The sequence below is a fragment of the Phaethon aethereus genome (assembly GCF_964289735.1).
Source record: "Phaethon aethereus genome assembly, chromosome: 11".
NCBI classification, from domain to species: domain Eukaryota; kingdom Metazoa; phylum Chordata; class Aves; order Phaethontiformes; family Phaethontidae; genus Phaethon; species Phaethon aethereus.
The window spans coordinates 11085524-11105213 of NC_138587.1; the positions used below are offsets into that span (position 1 = coordinate 11085524).

General features: G+C 68.5%; 3 protein-coding genes across 3 annotated transcripts; all 3 read right to left on the reverse strand.

Moving 5' to 3' along the window:
* Positions 1-1899: 1899 nt before the first annotated feature.
* On the reverse strand, positions 1900-8081 carry QARS1 (glutaminyl-tRNA synthetase 1; the record flags this gene model as incomplete). Its single annotated transcript, XM_082004856.1, has 24 exons — positions 7950-8081; positions 7558-7705; positions 7372-7481; positions 7177-7252; positions 6790-6854; positions 6507-6560; positions 6252-6309; positions 6058-6129; positions 5822-5907; positions 5493-5579; positions 5280-5379; positions 5078-5156; positions 4848-4956; positions 4635-4765; positions 4421-4513; positions 4127-4264; positions 3966-4053; positions 3743-3886; positions 3567-3671; positions 3080-3172; positions 2675-2802; positions 2391-2457; positions 2049-2174; positions 1900-1950 (listed from the first exon to the last, which is right to left on the reverse strand). Exons 1-24 carry the CDS (start codon positions 8073-8075, stop codon positions 1900-1902), a joined length of 2334 nt encoding a protein of 777 aa, XP_081860982.1. The 5' UTR covers positions 8076-8081.
* Positions 8082-9186: 1105 nt separating this feature from the next.
* Positions 9187-10272, reverse strand: LOC309408531 (epidermal differentiation-specific protein-like; the record flags this gene model as incomplete). Its single annotated transcript, XM_082004384.1, has 1 exon — positions 9187-10272. Exon 1 carries the CDS (start codon positions 10243-10245, stop codon positions 9187-9189), a length of 1059 nt encoding a protein of 352 aa, XP_081860510.1. The 5' UTR covers positions 10246-10272.
* Positions 10273-12077: 1805 nt separating this feature from the next.
* Positions 12078-17007, reverse strand: SLC6A8 (solute carrier family 6 member 8; the record flags this gene model as incomplete). Its single annotated transcript, XM_082004672.1, has 14 exons — positions 16844-17007; positions 16328-16546; positions 15843-15974; positions 15002-15275; positions 14790-14922; positions 14389-14523; positions 14194-14297; positions 13987-14111; positions 13788-13900; positions 13571-13708; positions 13118-13220; positions 12946-13046; positions 12570-12740; positions 12078-12209 (listed from the first exon to the last, which is right to left on the reverse strand). Exons 1-14 carry the CDS (start codon positions 16926-16928, stop codon positions 12078-12080), a joined length of 1965 nt encoding a protein of 654 aa, XP_081860798.1. The 5' UTR covers positions 16929-17007.
* Between the last annotated feature and the right edge of the window lie 2683 nt (positions 17008-19690).

The window sequence follows — 19690 nt, forward strand, 5'->3', positions numbered from 1 at the left end:
CCCGTGAGATCATCGGCCGCGGTTCAGCCGCTCCCTCGCTCGAGCGGGGGACGCGAAGCCCACGGGGCCTCCCTCTGCGGCACGGCCGGCCCCGGCCCGCAGGGAGCCCGGCGCTGCCCAGGCCGCTCCCCGCCGCCTTTGTTCCCTGGCGGGGCGGCCGGGCCCGGGCCCGCGGTAGGCGCCGCGACGCCCCCCCCCCCCTCCCCCCGCCGCAGGAGCCATATTGGGGGCTTCGCCGGGGACGGCGGCCGTCGAGGGCCGCGCCGCACAGAGGCGGAGACCGCGCCTTCCGGCGCGCGTTGCCGCCGCCGCGCAGGGAAGGGGCCGCCCCGCCGCGGGGCGGGGACGCGCCCAGTGCCGGGCGGGGGGGGGGCGGGGGGGGGCAGGGGGCGCGCCCTGCGCGTGCACGGCCAAGCTGCGCGCGTCCCTGCGGGAGGGGGGTGCGCGGGCCCGGCAGGCGGGGCCGCCCCCTCCCCCCTCCCCGCCGGGCCCGCGCCGCCCCCGGAACCGCCGCCGCCTCCCCCCGCGCCCGACGGGAGGCCCCGCCCGGGCCCGTCGCCGCGCACCCCCCGCGGCCCGGCGGCCCCGCTGCGCCGCGGCGTGTCCCGGCCCCGCCTCACCCCGGCCCCGCTGCCGCCGTCGCCTCGCGCCGCCACCGCCGCCTCGGCCCCGAGTCTTTTCCCCTCACAGCTCCCTGGGCGCCATCTTACATTCAACCCCCCACAGCCAATCAACGTGCGGCCCCAGACTCGCGAGAGCGCAGCCCCCAAGTCCCGCGAGAGCTCGGCGCCAGGGCCCGCCCCGCCCCTTAAAGGGCCCCCTTCCCGCCGGGGGGCGCCCTCCGCGGTGGGACGCTCTCGAGCCCGGGGGTTTCGCGGGTCCGGGACACGCAGGGGTCGAGGACCCCGACTGGGGTGGGGACAGCCCTCGGTCGCGGCCGTGGGGATCGGGATGCCACTAGCACGCGTTGCCGTGGGGCGCCGCCGGCCAAGGGGTCCCACGCAGCCGCCCCCCTGCTCTGCGTGAGGCGAGGGCAGCCCGACCTCGACCCCCACGCAGCAGGCGGGGCGAGGCTTCGCACCGCCCCACGGGTGGGCGAGACCCCAATGAAGGGGCTGCCCGGGAAGGGTGCTCGGGCCTCCGTGGCAGGTACCGGCTGAGGCCGCGCCCTGCCCCTGCCCCCGAGCGGCGCCGCGGGAGGAAGGGTCCCCCGTGGGGATAAAATGTCCCCCACACCGTGGGGCCGGGCCGGGGCTGCTTTAACATGCCCATGTGCTTCGGCATGGCCTCCCCGTCCCCGCTGCCGCTTAAGGTGGCCCGTAGGGTCGGGCAGAGCCTCCCCCCACCCGCGCCAGGGCCGGGGCCACGGTCACGAGCCTCAAGGCACGGGGGGTATGTCGGTCCCGCGGGGCACACCGCTGACCCCCAGCCCGGGCCCGAGCAGGGGCCACCCTACTCGAGTCCACCTTAAAGGGGGGACGACGCTCGGGCGGTGTTTGTACACAGTGCGCACACCCTGGTGCCTGCCTGCACCCTGCCTCCACCCGCCACGGCCCAGAGCAGACCCTGGGGACACTCCTCCATCCCACCCTGGCACCCTCAACCCTAGCCCAGCATCGCGGTCACGGGTGGGGGGAGCTGCGGCTCCCGTAGCGGCACCAGCCCTGCACGGGAGGCACTGGGGCAGACCCCGAGCCCCCAGGGAGAGGAGAGACCCCTACTCCGCGGCTGAGCGGGCGCTGGGAGGCAGTGATGGTGTGGGGACAGGGCTGGGATGCTCAGTTTATTGAGGCAATGCTGTGGGGGGCCCTGGGGGCTGCACCAAGGCATGGCGGTGCTGGGGGTGTGCAGGGACCCCCGGGGAAGCAGCACCACGGCGGGATAGCAGCAGTGGGTCCCTCAGGCCTTGCCGGGGTCCTCCTTCAGCGTCACCGTCCGGTTGAACACCATCTGGGAAGAGGCAGAAGGTCAGCTGGGAGTCCCGCGGGGGGCACGGGGAGCCCCACAGCAGGCCAGGTGTGTCCCCTTGCCCCTTCCCTAGGGCTCACCTTCCCCTCCTCGCTGTCCGGATCCACGGAGAAGTAGCCCAGCCGCTCAAACTGGAACTTGGCAAAGGGCCGGGCGGAGAGGACGGAGCTGTCGACCAGGGCATTGCGGACAACGCGCAGGGAGTCCTGGCAGGGGGAGGCAGCTCAGCTGGCACCCCTGGCCCTTGGCCCCTCTGTCCCTTCCACAGCCCCACTCCCCCCAGCCTGTCTCCCTGCTGGGCCATATCACGGCCCTGCCCAGGGAGGGGTAGGGGTTGCATGGACATGGGTGCCACTGGCATGGGTGCAGGAGGACCCCAGCTCCCCCTGCGGTCCATAACCCCAGCTCCTCCCACTACTCACGGGGTTGAGGTCGCTCAGAAAGCCACCAGGCACCTCCGACGGGTCCTCAGGATTTTTGTGCAAAAACCTGCCATGAGATAGTCTCAGCCCAAAACTGCCAGGGGAGGGGAGGTGGTGCCCCGTGGCAGCTGTGAGGCAGCAGCTCGCAGGACCCCACAGCAGCAGCTTTCTTCCCCACCAAGGAGCCGGGTAGACCCCAGCAGAGCCTGCTGGTGTACAGCCACGCTGCCGCTAGAGCACTGCTGAGCTTGCACCCGCACCTCTGCGGGTAGCCGGGTACTCACAGCCGGTCATAGAGCCGCACTTCACATGCCAGCGGCTCCGACACCCAGTGGATGAAAGCTTTGGGCTTCTCTGCCACTTCCGATTTGGTGCAGGTCACCTCCAGTTCGATCACGCGCCCGCTGGCGTCCTGGGGGAGAGGAGACAAGCTGAGCCATCAGGCAGCAGTCCCATCCCGCAGGGCAGCCCTGGGGATGAACCGCCAGCCCCCCAGCTCAGGGCAACCCTGCTCCCTGCCACATGCGGCACAGGACTGGCAGGGAGCTGCTGCACAGGCAGCTTGTGCTCATGCTGTGCCCACAGCGCCTGGCCTGAGACGACCATCACTGCCCTTCCCTGGTGAGGCACAGCCATGTCCTGAAATCCCACGGCCCAACCTTGTGTCACCAGTGCTAAGAGCCACCCACCTTGATGACGTTCTGAACGGTGATGACGTAGCCAGCATGGCGCAATCCCACTGGCTGCCCGGGGGCCAAGCGCTTGTAGCCCTTGTCCACCTCCTGCAGAGAGTTCACAGCTGCACAAGGGGTCCCAGCATGGGCAGCAGGTCCCCCCTCCAGCATGGCGCTCTGTTCCCACGACTGCATCCCCCCACCCACTCATGCTGTTCCAGGGATTGGCACATACAGGGCTGTTTGAACTCCCAACATTGCTGTGGGATGTTCCCCAGTGCACAGGCCAGGTGTGGGTGCCATCGGTTTGACATGTCCTGGCCAGGCTGAGGGCAGCAGGCAATGTCAGAGCTGCTGGCACATTTGGGAGTTGCAGTCGGGTGCCTGACACCTGCCTGTGCCCCATACAGCACCAGCACAACCCTCAGCACTGCCAGGCTCCCGCTGCCTGAGCTGTAGCTCCCGGGAGAGAGAGCAGTACAGCCCAGTGGGCCTGGCTCACCTCCCTGAAGTCCGTCTCCTCAATGTAGATGGTGGGCTGGAAGGGCACTTTGTGAAAACCCCGGCTCTCATCAGCTGGAAAGTTGGGCACAAGGACCTCAAGTGTCTGGGGAGAAGGAGGGAGTGAATGCTGACCTTTGGGACTCCCACTCCCATGCTAGCCCGTGGCAGTCTCACCTTCGGGGCAGGGAAGTTGGTGATGGTGACCTTGAGGGGCTCCAGGACAGCCATGGCACGGGGGGCCTGCTCATTCAGCACCTCCCGTGCACACGCCTCCAGCAGATGTGGCTCCATCGTCGCCTGAGCCACTGTCACACCGACCTGTAGGACAGCCTGCTGTCACAGCGCTGGCTGGGGGACACATCCCCCTGCCCCATCCCATCCTTTCCCCAGCACCTACCCGGGCACAGAAGTTGTTGATGGCCTCGGGGGGGAAGCCTCGCCGGCGCAGGGCTGTCAGTGTGAAGAGCCGCGGGTCATCCCAGTCCCTGAGAAAACACCAGTGTGACAGCCAGTTGTGCCCTGGGCAAGACGCACCCTGGCTGCTGGCCCCACTCCTACCTGACGGCACCCATCTCCACCAGCCGGATGATCTTCCTCTTGGAGACGACGGTGTAGAGCAGGTTCAGGCGCCCATACTCCCACTGCACAGGGCAGTAGACATCCAGCACGTTGCACAGCCAGAAGTAGGAGGAGCGCCTGCAAGGGAGGCACAGGCACAGCCCGGCACAGCCCGACTCAGCCTTGTGCCCGCCTACAGCCCCACAGACACACTGTCCCCCAACACTTTGGCAGCTGCCAGAACATGGCCAGCTGCTCCCCACCCAGAGCTGCCCTGCCATGCACAGCACTCACCTGGCCTGGAACTCCTTGGTGCAGAGGGAGTGCGTGATGTGCTCGATGGAGTCACAGAGGCAGTGTGTGTAATCATACGTGGGGTAGATGCACCTGCAAGGCAGACGCAGTCAGCCCTGGGGCAGAGTCTGCTGCTGCTCCCCTCCCGACACCTCCCCACTCTTAGGAGACACAGACCAGCCAGGTGTGCCAGGACACGGCAGGCCCTCCCTACCACTTGTCCCCGGTGCGGTGGTGTGGTGTGAACTTGACACGGTAGGCGACAGGGTCCATCTTCCCATCCTCCATCACCAGCTTCATCCTCAGCGTGGCCTCCCCCTCTGCAAACTTGCCCTTTCGCATGTCCTGTAGAGCAGGGGGAAGCTGTCGGCCGAGCCACAGACCTGGACCCCACGGGCACGCAGCACCTGCCCCCAGCCAGGAGTACCTCAAAGAGCAGCAGTGACTCCTCCATGGGCCGGTCCCGCCACGGCGAGGGCGGTGGGTTGTGGCCCTTGATCTCCTCAACCTTTTGATGGCAGACGTACGCCTGACCCCTATGGAGAAGAAACACGATCATCAGACACAAGTGGCCCATTCCCTGAGTGAGGGGGAGCCCGGCTGCGGCACAGGATATCCATGCCACCTGGCACACCCATACCACCCCGGCATGCTCACCTGCGGATGAGTTCCAGGGCCCAGGTGTACAGCTGGTCAAAGTAATCCGATGCGTGTGTCACTGCATAGGGCTGGTAGCCTGTGGGGATGGGGGAAACAGAGCAGGTTGGAGGCAGCCCCAGGGCCCGTCAGCAGGACCTGCATGCAGGAGTGTCCCCAGCAGCACCTGGTCTGATGCTGCCCTCCCCAGCCCAAGCCATACCCAGCCACTCCACCATCTCCCGGATGGCCGTGAAGTACTTCTCCTCCTCCTTCTCAGGGTTGGTGTCATCGTAGCGCAGGAAGCACACGCCACCATTGGCCTGGGGATGGGGGGACAGTGAGCACCCACATCCTGAGGGACCACAGGGCTGGCGGCCAAGCGTGTGGAGGCAGGGGCTGGGGGGAGCTGGCAGCGGGGCTTGGTGCTTCTCACCTTGGCATAGCCAAAGTTGAAGTTGATGGCCTTGGCATGGCCAATGTGCAAGATCCCATTGGGTTCTGGAGGGAACCGTGTCCGAACCTGCAGCGGGGAAGGGGAATACCTCTGTCCTTTGGCAGGAGACTCTCTGCCTCCTTGACAACCCGGGCACTGACATGAGCCCCCAACAATCCCACAAAGCCCTCTGTGCCACATGGGTGCTGCCTCTGACTGTGCCCCCAGTGAGCTGTGTGTGTCCCCAGCCACCCCACCCACCTGGCTGGAGCCTGGCACAGCAGTGGCACCCTCACAGGGAACCACTGGGCTGGGGGACGCGGTCTCACCTGCCCACCCGTGATTGCCAGGTGCTGCTTCAGCAGAGCCATGGTGTTGGGTGTCACCACGTAGCCTTCTGTCTTGTAGTTCTCTCCTGCGGGCAGAGGATGCTCAGGGCTGCAGTACCACCCAAACCGAGCCAAGCCTGGCAGCCGGCAGGGAAGGACATGGAGCCAGGCTGGTCCTCCGCAGCATGGAGAACTGGGGCCAGGCCCCACACATGGCAGGGGCTCCTCACACTCACCTGGCTTATGGAACTTGAGGGCTTCTCCCCGCAGCTGCTCCAGCAGCGATCGTGTCTCCGTGCCCACCTCGCCTGCAGAGAGAGAGGGGGCTGAGCAGTGGCCTGACCGCAGCTCCCAGGGCCCAGCTCAGAGGCAGGTCTCAGACAGGAACCCAAAGGCTGGGGAAGCTGCCCGCAGAAGGACAGTTCCTTACCATTCTCCACCACAGCTGCCTTCTGCTTCTCTGCCGGGGCTGGCCGGCCCTTCACAGCCTGCAGGGACCAGCACAGGATCCTGAGTGCCCAGCCCCAGCATGACCCTTCCTCTCCTGGCCCAGCCTGCTGCCCCCAGCGCTCCCTCAGATCTGTGCCCATGGTGGCGGCTGGACCCAGAGCAGCTATCTGGGATCCTGCCTGGATACTCGGCAGGGAAATACCATCTCAGTTCCCAGACTCCCCCACTTCCTCACCTTTGGCTTCTTTTCCAGGTCAGCTTCTGTCTTCGGTCCCAGCAAATGCAGCACCTGTTGAAGAAATACAGAGACAGGAGTAGAAAACGCTCCCAGTGCCTCAAGGCCTGGAGAGGGCCCTGTCCAGCTGTGTCCCCCTTTCCCCCACCCCGCATCTACCCGGGGTAGGCTGTTCCCAGCACCAGGCCCTCCCACGGGACAGGTCAACAGGTCCCACACCAGACACGGCACCAACAGGGGACACTACCACAAGCAGCCCCTAACCCACTGCCCTCACACCCACCTGCAGGTCCACCTCATTCTTGATGGTCTTCCCTTCTGCCCACCGCAGCCGGCTCCGCGCCTCCCCTGTGGACAGAGCACCCTGTGGGCTAGGGGCACGGCCCAGCCTGGGGGGCTTCAGCCAGGGCCGCTGACGCAGGACACCGCAGCCAGCGGCTGGAGACAGCCCTTGCCCCAGAGCTGTCCCTAGCACAGGGCACCACAGGCAGCTGTGACCCGCAGCCCTGCGCGCACAGGGGACATGGCAGGACAGCTCCCATGCATCGAGTGGGCTGTGGCACAACGACACAGCAGCTGGAGCTGAGACAGCCCCTGGCAAAGGGCTGGCCCTCAGGATCCAGGGGAGTAGGAGTGCCAGGCAGGGGCTGCCCTGGTGCCCCACACTCACCCATCAGCAGCCCCATGTTGAAGTGGTAGCGCTCTGCCAGCAGCTCTGCTCGGTGTTCGCTGATCACGGCCTCCACCTGGGAGCACGACAGGGACGCAGGGGTGAGCGAGGCAGGCGGGCAGCACGACAACATGGGCTGCCAGCCCGTCTTGTCCAGCGTTCCCCGCCGGGCAGCAGGGCCACAGCCCCACTCACCGCCTCCTCGATCTGCTCGGGGGTGACGCACACCCCCACACCACAGGCCCGCTCAAAGTCTGCTGTGTCCAGGGGCTCCAGGGGGTGGCTCCTCACGTACTCCAGGGCGGCTGAGGACAGAGCTGGGTGAGGAGCAGGGCCCTCCCCTCCCCGCCGGGGCCGGGGGGGCCCGGGGCCGCACGGTACCGCTGAGCTGCAGGTCGGTGAGGATCTCCCGGCGGGCGATGTAGCCGACGAGGAAGCCAAGATGCTTCGGATCTCTGAGGCGGGTGGCCGCGTTGTAGAGCAGCGTCCCGGTGGCTTTGTCCAGGGCCGGACCCAGCGCGCTCCGAGCCTGCCGCCGCCCCGGGGAAGCGTCAAGGCGGGTCCGGGGCTGAGCCCCAGCGAGCCGGCGGCCCCGGGGCGGGGGGGGAGGGGAGACCGCCAAGGCCGAGGCCGCTCGGTGGGGCCGGGAGGAGGCGGGGCCGGGGGGGGTCCCGGGGAGGGGTCCCGGGGAGGGGTGTGGTCCCGGGAGTGACGCCGCCGCACCGGGGACCGGGAGACCGAGGGACCGGGGTGGGGGCCCGCGGCGGGCGCACCTGCAGCACGGCCCGGCGGAGCAGCGCGCTGAGCGCCCCGTTACGCAGCGTCTCGCGCGCTTTGGCCTCGCTGAGCCCGATGCCGGTGAAAAGCCCCAGCGCCTCCTCCGCTTCCTCCGCCGCCATCGCTCCCGCCGCCATGCTGCTGTCACACACACGCCCCCCTCCCGCCGGGGGGGCGGGGCCATATCGGCTAATCGCAGCGGGGAGGGCGTGTCGCCAGGACAGGTCGAGCCAATCGACAGTGAGAGAGGCGCGACTCGGCCAATGGAATGAGAGAACTCTGTGCCGGCTCCGCGAATAACCGCTCAGGGGGCGGGACCAAGCGTGAGGCCGGTTGCATCATTTAAAGAGACCGGCGGCGGCGATGGCCACGTGGGGGGCGTGACTGGAGGCGTGACTAGAGGCGGGACCGCCGCGTGCATCAGGCCCCACCCCCTCGCCCCTCCGGGCGCCCACCGCCCCGTGGCCCTTTGTGCTCGCCCGGCCGCCGTAGCCCGCTCCGGCAGGCCCCCGTGTCCCGCAGTGAGCCCTGCGGCTCCTACAGCCCCGGCCGCAGTCTCGCCCCTCCCGTGTCCCCGCCTTCCCCGGCGGCCCCGAGGACGGTCCCTGCGACGATCCCGTGGGGACACGCATGCCCACGGGCTCGCGCGGGCGGGGTCGCGGTGGCTGCCGCAGCCCGGTGTGTGCGGGGCCAGGCCGGCCCGCTGTCCCTCCGACCGGTATCCCCGCAGCTGCTTCAGCCCCTGGCCCGCTGTGTGCCCCCAGTCCAATATCCAGTTTCCCCGTCCAGGTGTGCGCGGGGCCAGGCCACCCAGTGTCCCCCGGCCCCCCCAGCCCAGTGTTCCCCCATTTCCCTACCCCCCGTCCCCCCAGCTGCCCCAGCCCCGTATACCCCTCAGCCCGGTGTCCCCCAACTCTCCCAGCCCGGTGTCGCCCCAGCTTCCCCAGCCCAGTGCCCTCCCCCCAGCCTGGTGTTCTGGCTCCCCCAGCCTAGTGTCCCCCCCATCCCGGTGTCTCCCAGCTCCCTCAAGCCCAGCCACCCCCGGCCCCCGCAGTGAAAGACCCGAGTGGTTGGGGAAGGGGATTTATTGGGAGGAGGCACCGTCAGGTCTTGCCACCGGGAGCCGCCCAACGCAGCCGGGCAAAACAGGTCCTGGCTCCTCCACGGGCGGGTTGGGCAGCGCCGGTGTCCCCAAGGGTCCCACACCACCGAGGGGACAGAGCCGGTGCCCAGTTACAGCTCCTTCCTGGTGCCGGGCAGCAGCTCTGTCCCCTCAGTGGCTGCCTGCTCCCTGCCTGCAGCCGGCAGAGGCTTCAAGCTATAGCGGGCACTGATGTTGGTACCCGAGACGCTGCGGTACTCGCCCATCTCTGTATGAACAGCTTCGTTCTGGGTGATGGTGAGCAGGACTGGGACGGAGAGAGTCACCTCCTTCCGCAAGACCTGGATGCTGAGCGCCGTGCGTGGGGGGATCTTAGCGGGCAGCTGCACCTCCACGCGTTCCCGGCGGGTGCTGGATTCGCTGCGTCCTTTCTGCACCGTGAAGACATTGGAGGCTTCCACAGTCAGCGTGAAGGAGAGCCCAGCTTTGAGGCTGGTGGCGTTGCTGAAGTGGAAGCTCTGCCAGAGCGTTGTGCTGTACTCCCGGCTGCTGCTGGCCGCCAGCACCTGTTCCGACTGCGTCTCGTTCACCCCCTCAATCTCATCCACCAGCACCTCCCGCTCTGCCTCCACACGCTTCTGCTCCCAGAGGAGACGTGCTGAGACCAGGGGCCGCCCAGGCTGCAGCGGGCGCAGGTGGGACAGCCGAGCCTGGAAGTTCAGCTCGGGTTTGTAATCGGCGAGACGCTCACCGGGCCATGCCAGGCAATGCCAACCGCTCCGGCCAGGGTGCTGGTAGAGCAGCCAAACCCCTCGCTGCACCACGTGAGAGGCCACCCGGTCGTTGAAGTACCCGTACGCTAAGTTGGTCTCTTCCGTCACCACCTTGCAGGCACCTTGGAAGTTGGGGCGCTCGTAGAGGGTGATCTGGGGGTCCCCCAGGTCATGGTGCACGAGGCGCAGCGCCGAGAAGCTGTTGGGCCGCCCCACGGAGGGGTACTCGCCCTCCTCGAAGGCATACGTCTCCCCCTCATACTTGGGGTCTGTGTAGGCGATCCAGGGTTGCCCCACCACCTTCAGGGAGGCGATGCAGTCCCCAAAATCCAGCTCGTGCAGGTCGGGCACGTCACAGGTGAACTCCCGGCTCAGCCCCTCAAAGTTGGCACGCTCATACACCGTGATCCGGTTCATGGTGCCACAGGCGCCCACCCCTGCGAGGGCACAACGCACGTCAAGTCCCCTTGTGTGGGGTCACGCAGGCACTATGGGAAACCCGTGGGGAAAGCCTGGCCAGCAAAAGACCCCCCCAGCACCTCCTTTCCTCCCCTGCCCTCTGCCCCCCTTTGCCCACCTCTGCCCCGTCCCTGTGCTCTCACCGTCTCTGCCAGAAGCGCCCCGACGCCAGCCCGCGGCCCTGCCTTTTACAAGAGGGTGGTGGGGCCAGGGCGTGCTGCGGCACGAAGTGAAGGCGATGACGGCACTCGCCCCCGCGCCCAGCCCCGCTCCGGCGGCAGGGAGCCAGCCAGGCCCCGCACAGCTGTGCGGCCGCCGGCACACTGGGATGCCAGCCGGCCCCGCAGACCAGCCATGCCGGAAAGTCCTGCCGCACCCTGGGCACGCGGCGCTCCAGTGCTAACGAGTCACCACCAATTATCACCGATGCTTCCGCCCTGCTTGCTCTAATTACGGTGTGCATTGCCGGTGGGGCAGGAACTGCCGGCTCGCCCCAGCTGGGTGAGAGGGTATTGTGGTGGGGCAAGCCGGCGCCCTGAGACAAGCCTCTCCGGCATGCAGCCCCCCTGGCACGGCATCGCTGCCACAGCCCTGCGCCCAAGGATGGTGGGGGCAGGTGGTGGCACTTCTCCCCCTTTGTCCCTCCATGAGCAGGATGGCCATGGACCACCTGGGGTGGCCACGGCGCTGCTGGAGGGTGATGGGTGCCAGCGCTGGGCATGGCGGGACACTGACGCATAGCCAGGGCGCAGGGACGGCTGGCAGCCACCCCGAGCACAGCATGCGGGGGCTTTCTCGGGGCACCATGTGGGTCCCTGGGGCACAGACTGGAGCTGGCCTCTGTGGGAGCCGCCAGTATGGGGCACAGGGCACGTGCACCCCCCCGGCTGGCACCACGCTGGCACCGCGCTCAGGCAGCTCGAGGGGTCTGGGGCAGGTTGAGCCTCTGGCTTCTTCTTGTCCCTGCAGCCCTCCCCAGCCCAGGGCCATCCCTACGGCACCGCGCAGGGAGCGGAGACCCCCAAAGTCGACATGAGCAGCTCCCAGGGGTGTATGGCTGGATCCTGACCCAGCCCCTGCAGCCCCTGCTCTGGGCTGGGAACAGCCAGGACCCCCAATGCCTCTGGGCTGAAATCTGCTCCTTGGGCCTGGCGTGGGGCTGGGAAGTGGGGCCAGCCCTGTCTGTGTGGGGTGCCCCAGTCCTGCAGGGGAGCCTGGGTTTGGTAGAGCCTGTGGGAACCCACATCATGCAGTGGAGGAGGACAGACACCCCGCTGCTCCGGCAGCCTGTCCCTGCCGAGGAACCTGGGTGTCCCCACATCCCTGGGCCCTGTCCCTCCCAGACCCCTATCTCCCACAGGCAGGTGCCACCCCACATCTCGCCCCCCCTCCCCTGCCTGCAGTGCCAGGGCTGCCAGGGTCTCCCAGTTTATTGCCAGATGTCGGGGCAGTCGGGGTTACACCAGACAAACGCTACAGGAAGCGGTTAGTGAGCGGGGGGCCATGGGCAGGGGCCGGGGAAGGTCTGTCCCACTCACTCCCCTGGCCCACAGCCTCCCCGTCGGCACCCCCCCGGGCTGCCGCACTCCCCTGTGCTGGGGACCCCTTCCACTCCCTGCGGGTGCCCCGGCCCCACAGCCCCCAGTGACCCCCCACTTCACCGTCGTGCACCCTCCCCTGCAGCGAGGCCGGCGGGCCGGGGCGACGCGGGAAGCACAGAGCAGCGTGGGTGGGAGGCGGTGCTGGCATTATTGCTATGGCGGGCGGGAGCAGCGCGACCCTCCCCACACTCAGATCACAGTCTCGAAGAGCGTCGCCTTCTCCTTGGGGGGCTCCGGGGCCAGCAGCTTGGCTTCTGCCTCAGGCGTCAGGTACTCCAGGTGATGGTGGCCCCAGATCGGAGTGGTCAGGAGCTGCCAGCGCTGCAGGGATGCCGCGTCAGCACCCGGGGATGGCAGCACCCAATGCATCCCCTGGTGCATGGAGCTGGGGTGGGGACAGGACTGGGGTGGGGACAGGGGTGGGATTCGGATGGGGATGGGGGTGAGACTGGAACAGGGAGAGTATTGAAATGGGACTGAGAGAAGAAGAGGGACAGTGCGGGGACAGCGATGAGATGCGGCCGGGGATAGGACTGAGATGAGACCAAGGATGGGATTTGGGTGAGGTTGGGAGTGAGACAGGGATGGGGTTTGGCTAGGAGTGAGAGAGCAATGGGAACAGGGGTGGGACTGGGATGGGACTGGGGTGGTGGCAGGAGAGCTCTGCCGTGCCACCCTCACCTCGCGCAGGGAGCCTTTGCAGCGCAGGAGCTTGTAAAGGACGGTGCAGGGGATGCAGAGCATGGAGGAGAGCGCCAGGACCCAGCCGATGGCGTCCCCCCACCACGGGTACACGTACGTCTTGTTGTAGGTCAGCGGCTTGTAGTTCACCACGTGGAACACGAAGATGCCCTGGGTGGAGAGAGGGGGGTGACGTCTCGCGGGGCAGGGGGCTGGCGGCCCCAGGCCCCCTACGTGTGTCACCCCACGGCCCCAGCACGTGTGTCACCCCGTGGCTGCCGTGCCCAAAGCAGCCGCCTGGGGGAGCCCGGTGCCCGCGGCACACCCATGCACATGCGAGCACACGCGTGTCCCCGCGTGGGGCGACCCCGCTCACCACGCAGACCAACGGCGTCACCACGGCCCAGCACCACTTCATGAAGGGCAGGGGCCGGTAGCCGATCATACGGGCCACATCATCCATGAAGCGGTCGGCACCTGCGGGGAGAGGGGTGTCAGCCAGGTCCCCCGAGTGCCCCCCGTGTCCCCCCGTGTGCCCCTGGCCTCACCATAGACCCAGGCGATGACCACGCACTCCCAGAAAGCCTGCCACAGCAGCGTGATCCCGCTGGCCGAGTAGTTGTCAAAGAGCTGGAACACGTACATGCCGCCCTGCCGGGCCGGCACTGCACGTCACCGGGGCTCCACACCAGCGTGGACACCTCCACACCGGCACGGGCACAGCCTTGCCAGCACCGGTGCCCTACCTGGCGTGGACACCCTGCACACCATGGGCACCCTGTGCTCACACAGCACCCCACAACAACGGGCACCCCCACGGCATGGGGACCTCTACAGCTTACAGGCACCCCCACACCGTGGGCAGCCCCTGCTGCCGTGGGTGCAGCAGCCCCAAGGAGCTCCCACCCCACGCTGGGGTCCTGTGGGAGGTGATGTCCCAGGGGCAGGCGTGGGTGCCCGGCGTGGGGCCGCCTGGCTAGTGTCCCTGCCGTGTCCCTCACCTGTGTGACCATGGAAAGGTCGATGAGGCAGCAGACGACGCAGCAGAGTGCAGCGGTGAGCTCGCGGCGCAGCGAGCCAGCCCCCGGCTGGGGGAACAGGTCCAGGATGCCCGTGATGAAACCCTCCACGCCGACAAACTGCGGCAGAGAGCGGGGCTCAGTGGGGAGAAGCCACCCCATCCCTTCCCCATCCCTGTCCCCCTGCCTGCCACTGCACCTGGCTGTCCAGCCCCAGCACGAGGAGCATGAAGAAGAAGAGCGTGGCCCAGAGCGGGGACAAGGGCATCAGTGTCACGGCTTTGGGGTAGGCGATGAAAGCCAGCCCGGGGCCTGTGGGAGAGCAAGGTCAGCGGTGCCACCCCAGGGGGGGACACAGGGGACACAGTGCCAGTGGGCACCTGCTGCTTGGCACTCACCGGACTCGGCCACCTTGGAGATGTCCACGCCTTGCTCGGAAGCCATGAAGCCCAGCACGGAGAAGACGACGAAGCCGGCAAAGAAGCTGGTGGAGCTGTTGATCACGGCCAGGATGTAAGCATCCCTGCGGGCAGAGCGGGTCAGGGCGTGCCGGGAGGCACTGGGGGGCACATCGGGGGGACACCCCATCGCCGGCACAGCCCTACCTGTAGCAGTTGTTGTGGAAGCGGTTGTAGCTGCCTAGCGCGGTCAGGGCACCCAGCCCAATGGCATAGGAGAAGAAGATCTGGGTGCCAGCATCGATCCAGACCTGGGGTACGAGGGAAGCCGTCAAGGGGCAGGAAGGGTGTTGGGGGGGTGCCCAGCACTCACCTCCCTCCTGCCCTCCCCACTGCCCTCACCTGTGCCTCGGCCAGCTTGGACCAGTCAGGTTTCAGGTAGTAGACAATGCCACCCAGTGCCCCGGGCAGCGTCACGCCATGGACCAGAAGCAGGATGAGGACCACGTAGGGGAAGAGTGCAGTGAAGTAGACGATCTGCAGGGGAGCGGGTGCCGGTGAGACCCCCTGGCCAGGCTGTGGGGCAGGGCTGGAGCTTCTGTCACATGCCACTAGTGTCCCAGTGGGACCAGGGCTTGGGGATGTCCCCAGCAGCTGGTGGCACCTCCCAGACAGATGTGGGACCAGGGATCTTGCACCCATGGGCTGCAGCACAGGAGGGCAGGAGCCGGCAGTGCCGCATGCCGCAGTCCCGTCCCTGCGTGATGGTGGCCCCGACGCATCCCCCCGCACCCCAGCGTCACCTTCCCGGTTGACTTGACACCCTTCCAGATGCAGAAGTAGACGACGACCCAGGTGGTGACCAAGCAGAGGATCATCTGCCAGTTCATCTCCCCTGGCTCACTGAGGTCCCCCGAGAGCCGCAGCACCTTATTCCTGCAGAGTGGGGCCGTGCTGAGCGCCAGCACGACCCCCCTGGCCCCGGGTGAGACCCCCCCCAAGTCCCCACACTCACTCCCAAAACTCAATGACGGGCGAGCGCTTGCTGGCCAGGTCAGCGCAGCTGAGGTTGAAGGGCCCAGTGCCGGTGCTGGCGTTGGTGCTGCCATTGCGGCAGAGCTCAAGGTGGAAGAGCTCGGCACACTGTTCGGTGTTCCAGGAGTGGCCACAGGTGGCCCAGGGCAGGGTGTCCGTCAGCGAGTGCACCAGGTAGAAGAGCCCCCACACCAGGATCATGATGTAGTAGGAGTTGCAGAAGAAGACGATCACCATGGATGCCAGGCCTAGACCTGCAGCATGGGGAGATCAGAGCCTGCAGGCGCCCATGGGCACCCAGCAGCCCGGTGGGGTGGGGGAGCCGGCAGCCTGGGGTGGTGATGGGGGTGCTGACAAGGATGGGGCAGGATATGGGGTGCTGGTGGGGAGGCAGGGAGCCGGCAGCCCAGGGTAGGACAGAGGGGAGCCGGTGGGGATGGGATGGGGGGAGCTGGCACCCCCAGGCAGGACGGAGTGGACAGCCAGCAGTGTGGCACAGGACAGCGAGGAGCCGGTGGGGCACAGCATGGGGAAGCTGGCAGGACAGTGCCGAGGTGGGGACACGGCAGCCCCAGGACGCTGACAGCAGGCAGGGACGCCGGCAGCAGGCAGGCAGGGAGCCACGGGGCATGGGTACAGGCAGCTGCCACCCTTGGCCAGGGTGCAGGATGTCAGTGGGACGTGGGCAAGGTGCATGGGAGCAGGCAGGGCGTGGGCAGGGTGCTGCCAGCCCAGGCAGGCTGCAGGCAGCCGGTGCTCCAGGCAGGGCACGGGGGGCCACGGTCAGGGTGCAAGGGGCCAGGGGCAGGGCGCGGCATTACCCTTGAAGAGGGGGGCGATGTTCCAGGCGGCGATGCCCCCCTGCTTCATGAACTGCCCCAGTGCCACCTCCAGGAAGAAGACGGGGATGCCGCCCACGAAGACGATGAGCAGGTAGGGGATGAGGAAGACGCCTGGGCCGGGGGGGGCACGGGGCTGCCTCAGCCGCCGGCCCCCGGCCCCCTCCGGCCCCCCCGGCCGCGCCGCCTGCCCGGGCGCAGCGAATGGCGAAGGCGCCTCCGCGCCCTCCCCTCGCCGCGCCGCCGATGTAGGTCAGGGCGAGCAGGTAGTGGGGGGGCTCCCCACGGACCCCCGCCACGGTGAGTGACACCGGACACCCGTGGGGCGGCCCACGAGCGGCGGCGGACGGTCCCTTGCCCCGGGGAGGTGCAAGGTGAGCTGGCCCACCGTGGGCTGAGGCCCCACGCTCACTATGGGGTGGACAGCGGGACACTCCCCCGCTCCGTGGGGCCGGCGCAGGGCTCACCTCCGCCGTTCTTGTAGCACAGGTAGGGGAAGCGCCAGACGTTGCCCAGCCCCACGGCGAAACCCACGCAGGACATGATGAAATCCATCTGCCGGGTCCACGTCTCCCGCTCGGGGGCGGCCGCTTTCGGGGGGCCGGGGGGTCCCACCAGCGGCGCCGTCACTGCCCGCTCCTCGCCCGCCGCGGGGGGCTCCGCGCCCTCCGCCTCCCCGCGGCTCTCTGCCGGGACGGAGCGGGTCCACGCTGCCGTCACGCGCGCCCGCGGGGGCGCAGAGCACGGGCCGGGGGGGGAGTCCCCCCGCACCCCCTCCCCCCCGCGCGCCCCTCTCTGAGCGTGGGGGCGTGACGTCAGATGTCAGGCCGACGCGTGACGTCACAATGCAGAGCGGTGACTCACCCCGCGGCGGCGGGAGGGGGCGCGCCGTGGTCGCGCGTGGCCGTGGGTCCGTGTCCCGCGTCCCGCCCCCGAGCCCCCCCCATCCCGAGTCCCATCCCTCCCCAGCGCTCCCCGCTTACCGGAGCCCGCGGGGACAGCGGCGGCGTCGCGTTGCGGGGCGGCGGGCGGCTGCGGGGCGGCCGTGTCGGCGGGGACGGGGGGCATGTCGCGGGGGGCCGGGGAGCGGGGGCGGGTCGGGGGCGGCTCCGTGGCCGTGGGGAGGCGAGGGGGCGCTCAGAAGCAATCCACGAAGCACTTGAAGGTGAGTCGGAAGAACCTCATTGAGGGCGACGGGGCGCGGCGGGGCGGGCCGGGCCGGGCGGGCGGCTCAGAGCCGGGTGCGGGGCCGGCGCCGCGCGGCCGCTCCGGGGCTCTCTGCGCCGCGGCACCGGGCGGCGGCGGAGGCAGCGACCGGCCGCACCGCCCCCCGAGCCCCATTGGACGCGCCGCCCGCCCACGGCTTGACGGGACTTGCAGTCCCGTCGCACCGGCACCGGGGCGAGGCGGTAGGCAGCGGGCGATAGGGCACACCAGGGCGGCCCGGGGCACACCGGGCACTAGAGCACCGGGACCTGCAGTCCTGGCGCACCGGCACCGGAGGACACCAGGACTTGTGGTCCCACCACGCTAGCACCGGGGCACACCGGGGCGGCAGGACTGCGCTGGGGGACAGCGGGAGACAGAGTGCAGCCGGCAGCAGAACACACGAACAGGCAGCGGGTACCGGGGCACTCCGGGCACTGAGGCACGCCAGGGGACCCTGGGCGTGCCCCCACTGCAGCAGGGCACACCAAGGAACACCCGGCCCTGAGGACAACCAGGGGACAGCGAGTACTAAGTGGCACCGGGGAACACTGGGGCACCCTGCAGGCAGCAGAGCCCAGCAGGGACAGTGAGCTGTGGGGCGCACCAAGTGCTGGAGGTCACCAGGCTGCAAGGAGCACTGTAGGACATGGAGCCCCATGTAGGGGCCACCAGCTACCACAGCACACTAGGTGCTGTGGGGCAGCAGGGTGCTGGGGGCCCCAACATCGCAGGGGGGCAGAGGATGCCGTGGTGTGGGGCTCACCAGTGATCAAAGGATTCCAGGGGACAGCAGGCAGCGGAGGCAAGTGGAGTTCAGCGAGTTTAATGAGCGCAGGACAAACCCCAACCCTCCCCTGTCCCCCACCCCGGTGCCCGTCCCGGCCCGCTCCCCCGGGGCAGGCACCCCATATGCCCTAGTCGACTTCTTCCATGCTGCTGTAGGAGGGGGCCGGGCGCTCAGCGGGGCTGGTGAAGCGCTCAGGGAGGCCTTCCGCGGCCAGCGCCGGGGCTCCTTCGGGGGCCAGGCCGGATCCAAATGGCACAGGGGACAGGCCCTGCAAGCAGAAGGCGGGTGTGAGAGGGACACCGTGGGTGTGAGAGGGAGACCAGCACCTTGCACACCCATGTCCTCCCTCCCAGCTCCCGGGGGCCATGGGGGAACATGGCCCCTTGGGGGGGACACCCCATACAGCACGTGCAGCCCCCTGGCCGTGAGAACACCAGCTGGTGCCTTCCCCCCAGCAGCAGGGCAGGGGGAATGCAGCGTGTCCAAGGCCCCCCGCGGCAGCCCCCGCCTGCCCGCCGGAGGAGAGCCAAGGCTGGAGCACACTCAGCCTGTCCCCGGCACTGCCGCCTCGCCCCAGCCCGGCACTCGTGCCCCCAAGGCTGCTGCGGCCGGGGCCAGTCTGAGCAGAGCCCCGCGCCCCGGCACGGGCACCAAGCCAGGAGCAACGAGCCACAGGGCAGGCAGCCAGCGCCTGCCAGGGTCTGAGGAACAGCACAGGACCAGAGGGGATTTCCAGGACCGAAAGTGCCTAGCCCGGGCCTCGCTGCCGGCCACCCACCTCCGGGCAAAGCGGGCAGGCAGATGCAGGCAGCAGCTTGTGGGCCTCAACCCTGGGGCAGCAGCGCCAGCCGGAGCAGAGGTCACCCCACCGGCGCCGGGCACTGACTCAGCCCCACGAGGCCAGCGCTGCGGGCGAGCGGGGGATGCCGCCGAGCCCCAGGGCTGCAGACAATGAGGCAACTGTTCCAGGATGGGCACCTCATGACGGCGGCAGGGCCCCGCCGGGCTCCCCCGCTGAGAACCGCTCAGCAGGAGGACACCATGGCACACACGCAAGAGGGGTGTGGGACTGAGGTGGGGGAGCCCTGGACTCCGCACTGTCCAGATCAAGCCCCAGCCAGAAACGCATGCGAGCCCTGTCCTTGCCAAGCATCCTTCCCAAGCCAGCCAAGGGCACCGCCAGCGGGACAGCGGCGGAGACGGAAAAGGAAGTCACAGGGCTCTGAAGTCACCTCTCGCACCCAAACATGCCAGAGCAGTCTGAGCCATGCTTAGCCAAGGGCAACACGTCTCAATGTCAGACACCGCTGGAGCTGCTGCCCATGCTCCAGCCCCACGGGACTGCGCGCTGCCGTCCCTGCTGCGCTCCCCCCACCCTGCATGTGCCCCTCCGGGGCTGCCACCCCACAGCTGGGGAGCAGGAGCCCAGCCTGTGCCCCATGGCACCAGCAGCCAGAGTTCTCCACTGAGCCCGCTGCCGCACTGGGTGCACCTGGTGGAGCCCAGGGTATGGTTTCCACACCGGCTGGGCCCGAGAGAGCTGCTACAGGCACAGGAAGGTCACCAGCTCCAGTGCAGAGTCCCTGCCTCAGTGCGGGGGTCCTGTCACACAGGACAGGTATGCTGCATCTCTTTGGAAAACCTGGCTTTATTAACACACCAAGGTCCTACCTGCACTCCTTGACACCACACCTCTCACATAGCATGGGCAGCTGGTCCCCTCGCAAATGAGGTGCTGCACCATGCTCCCCAAGGCAGAGACCTGGTGCCCCCAGACACAGCCAGCAGGGTCAGCCTATGTGCCCCACAGCACTGGGGGCTGGGGGGGGCCAGC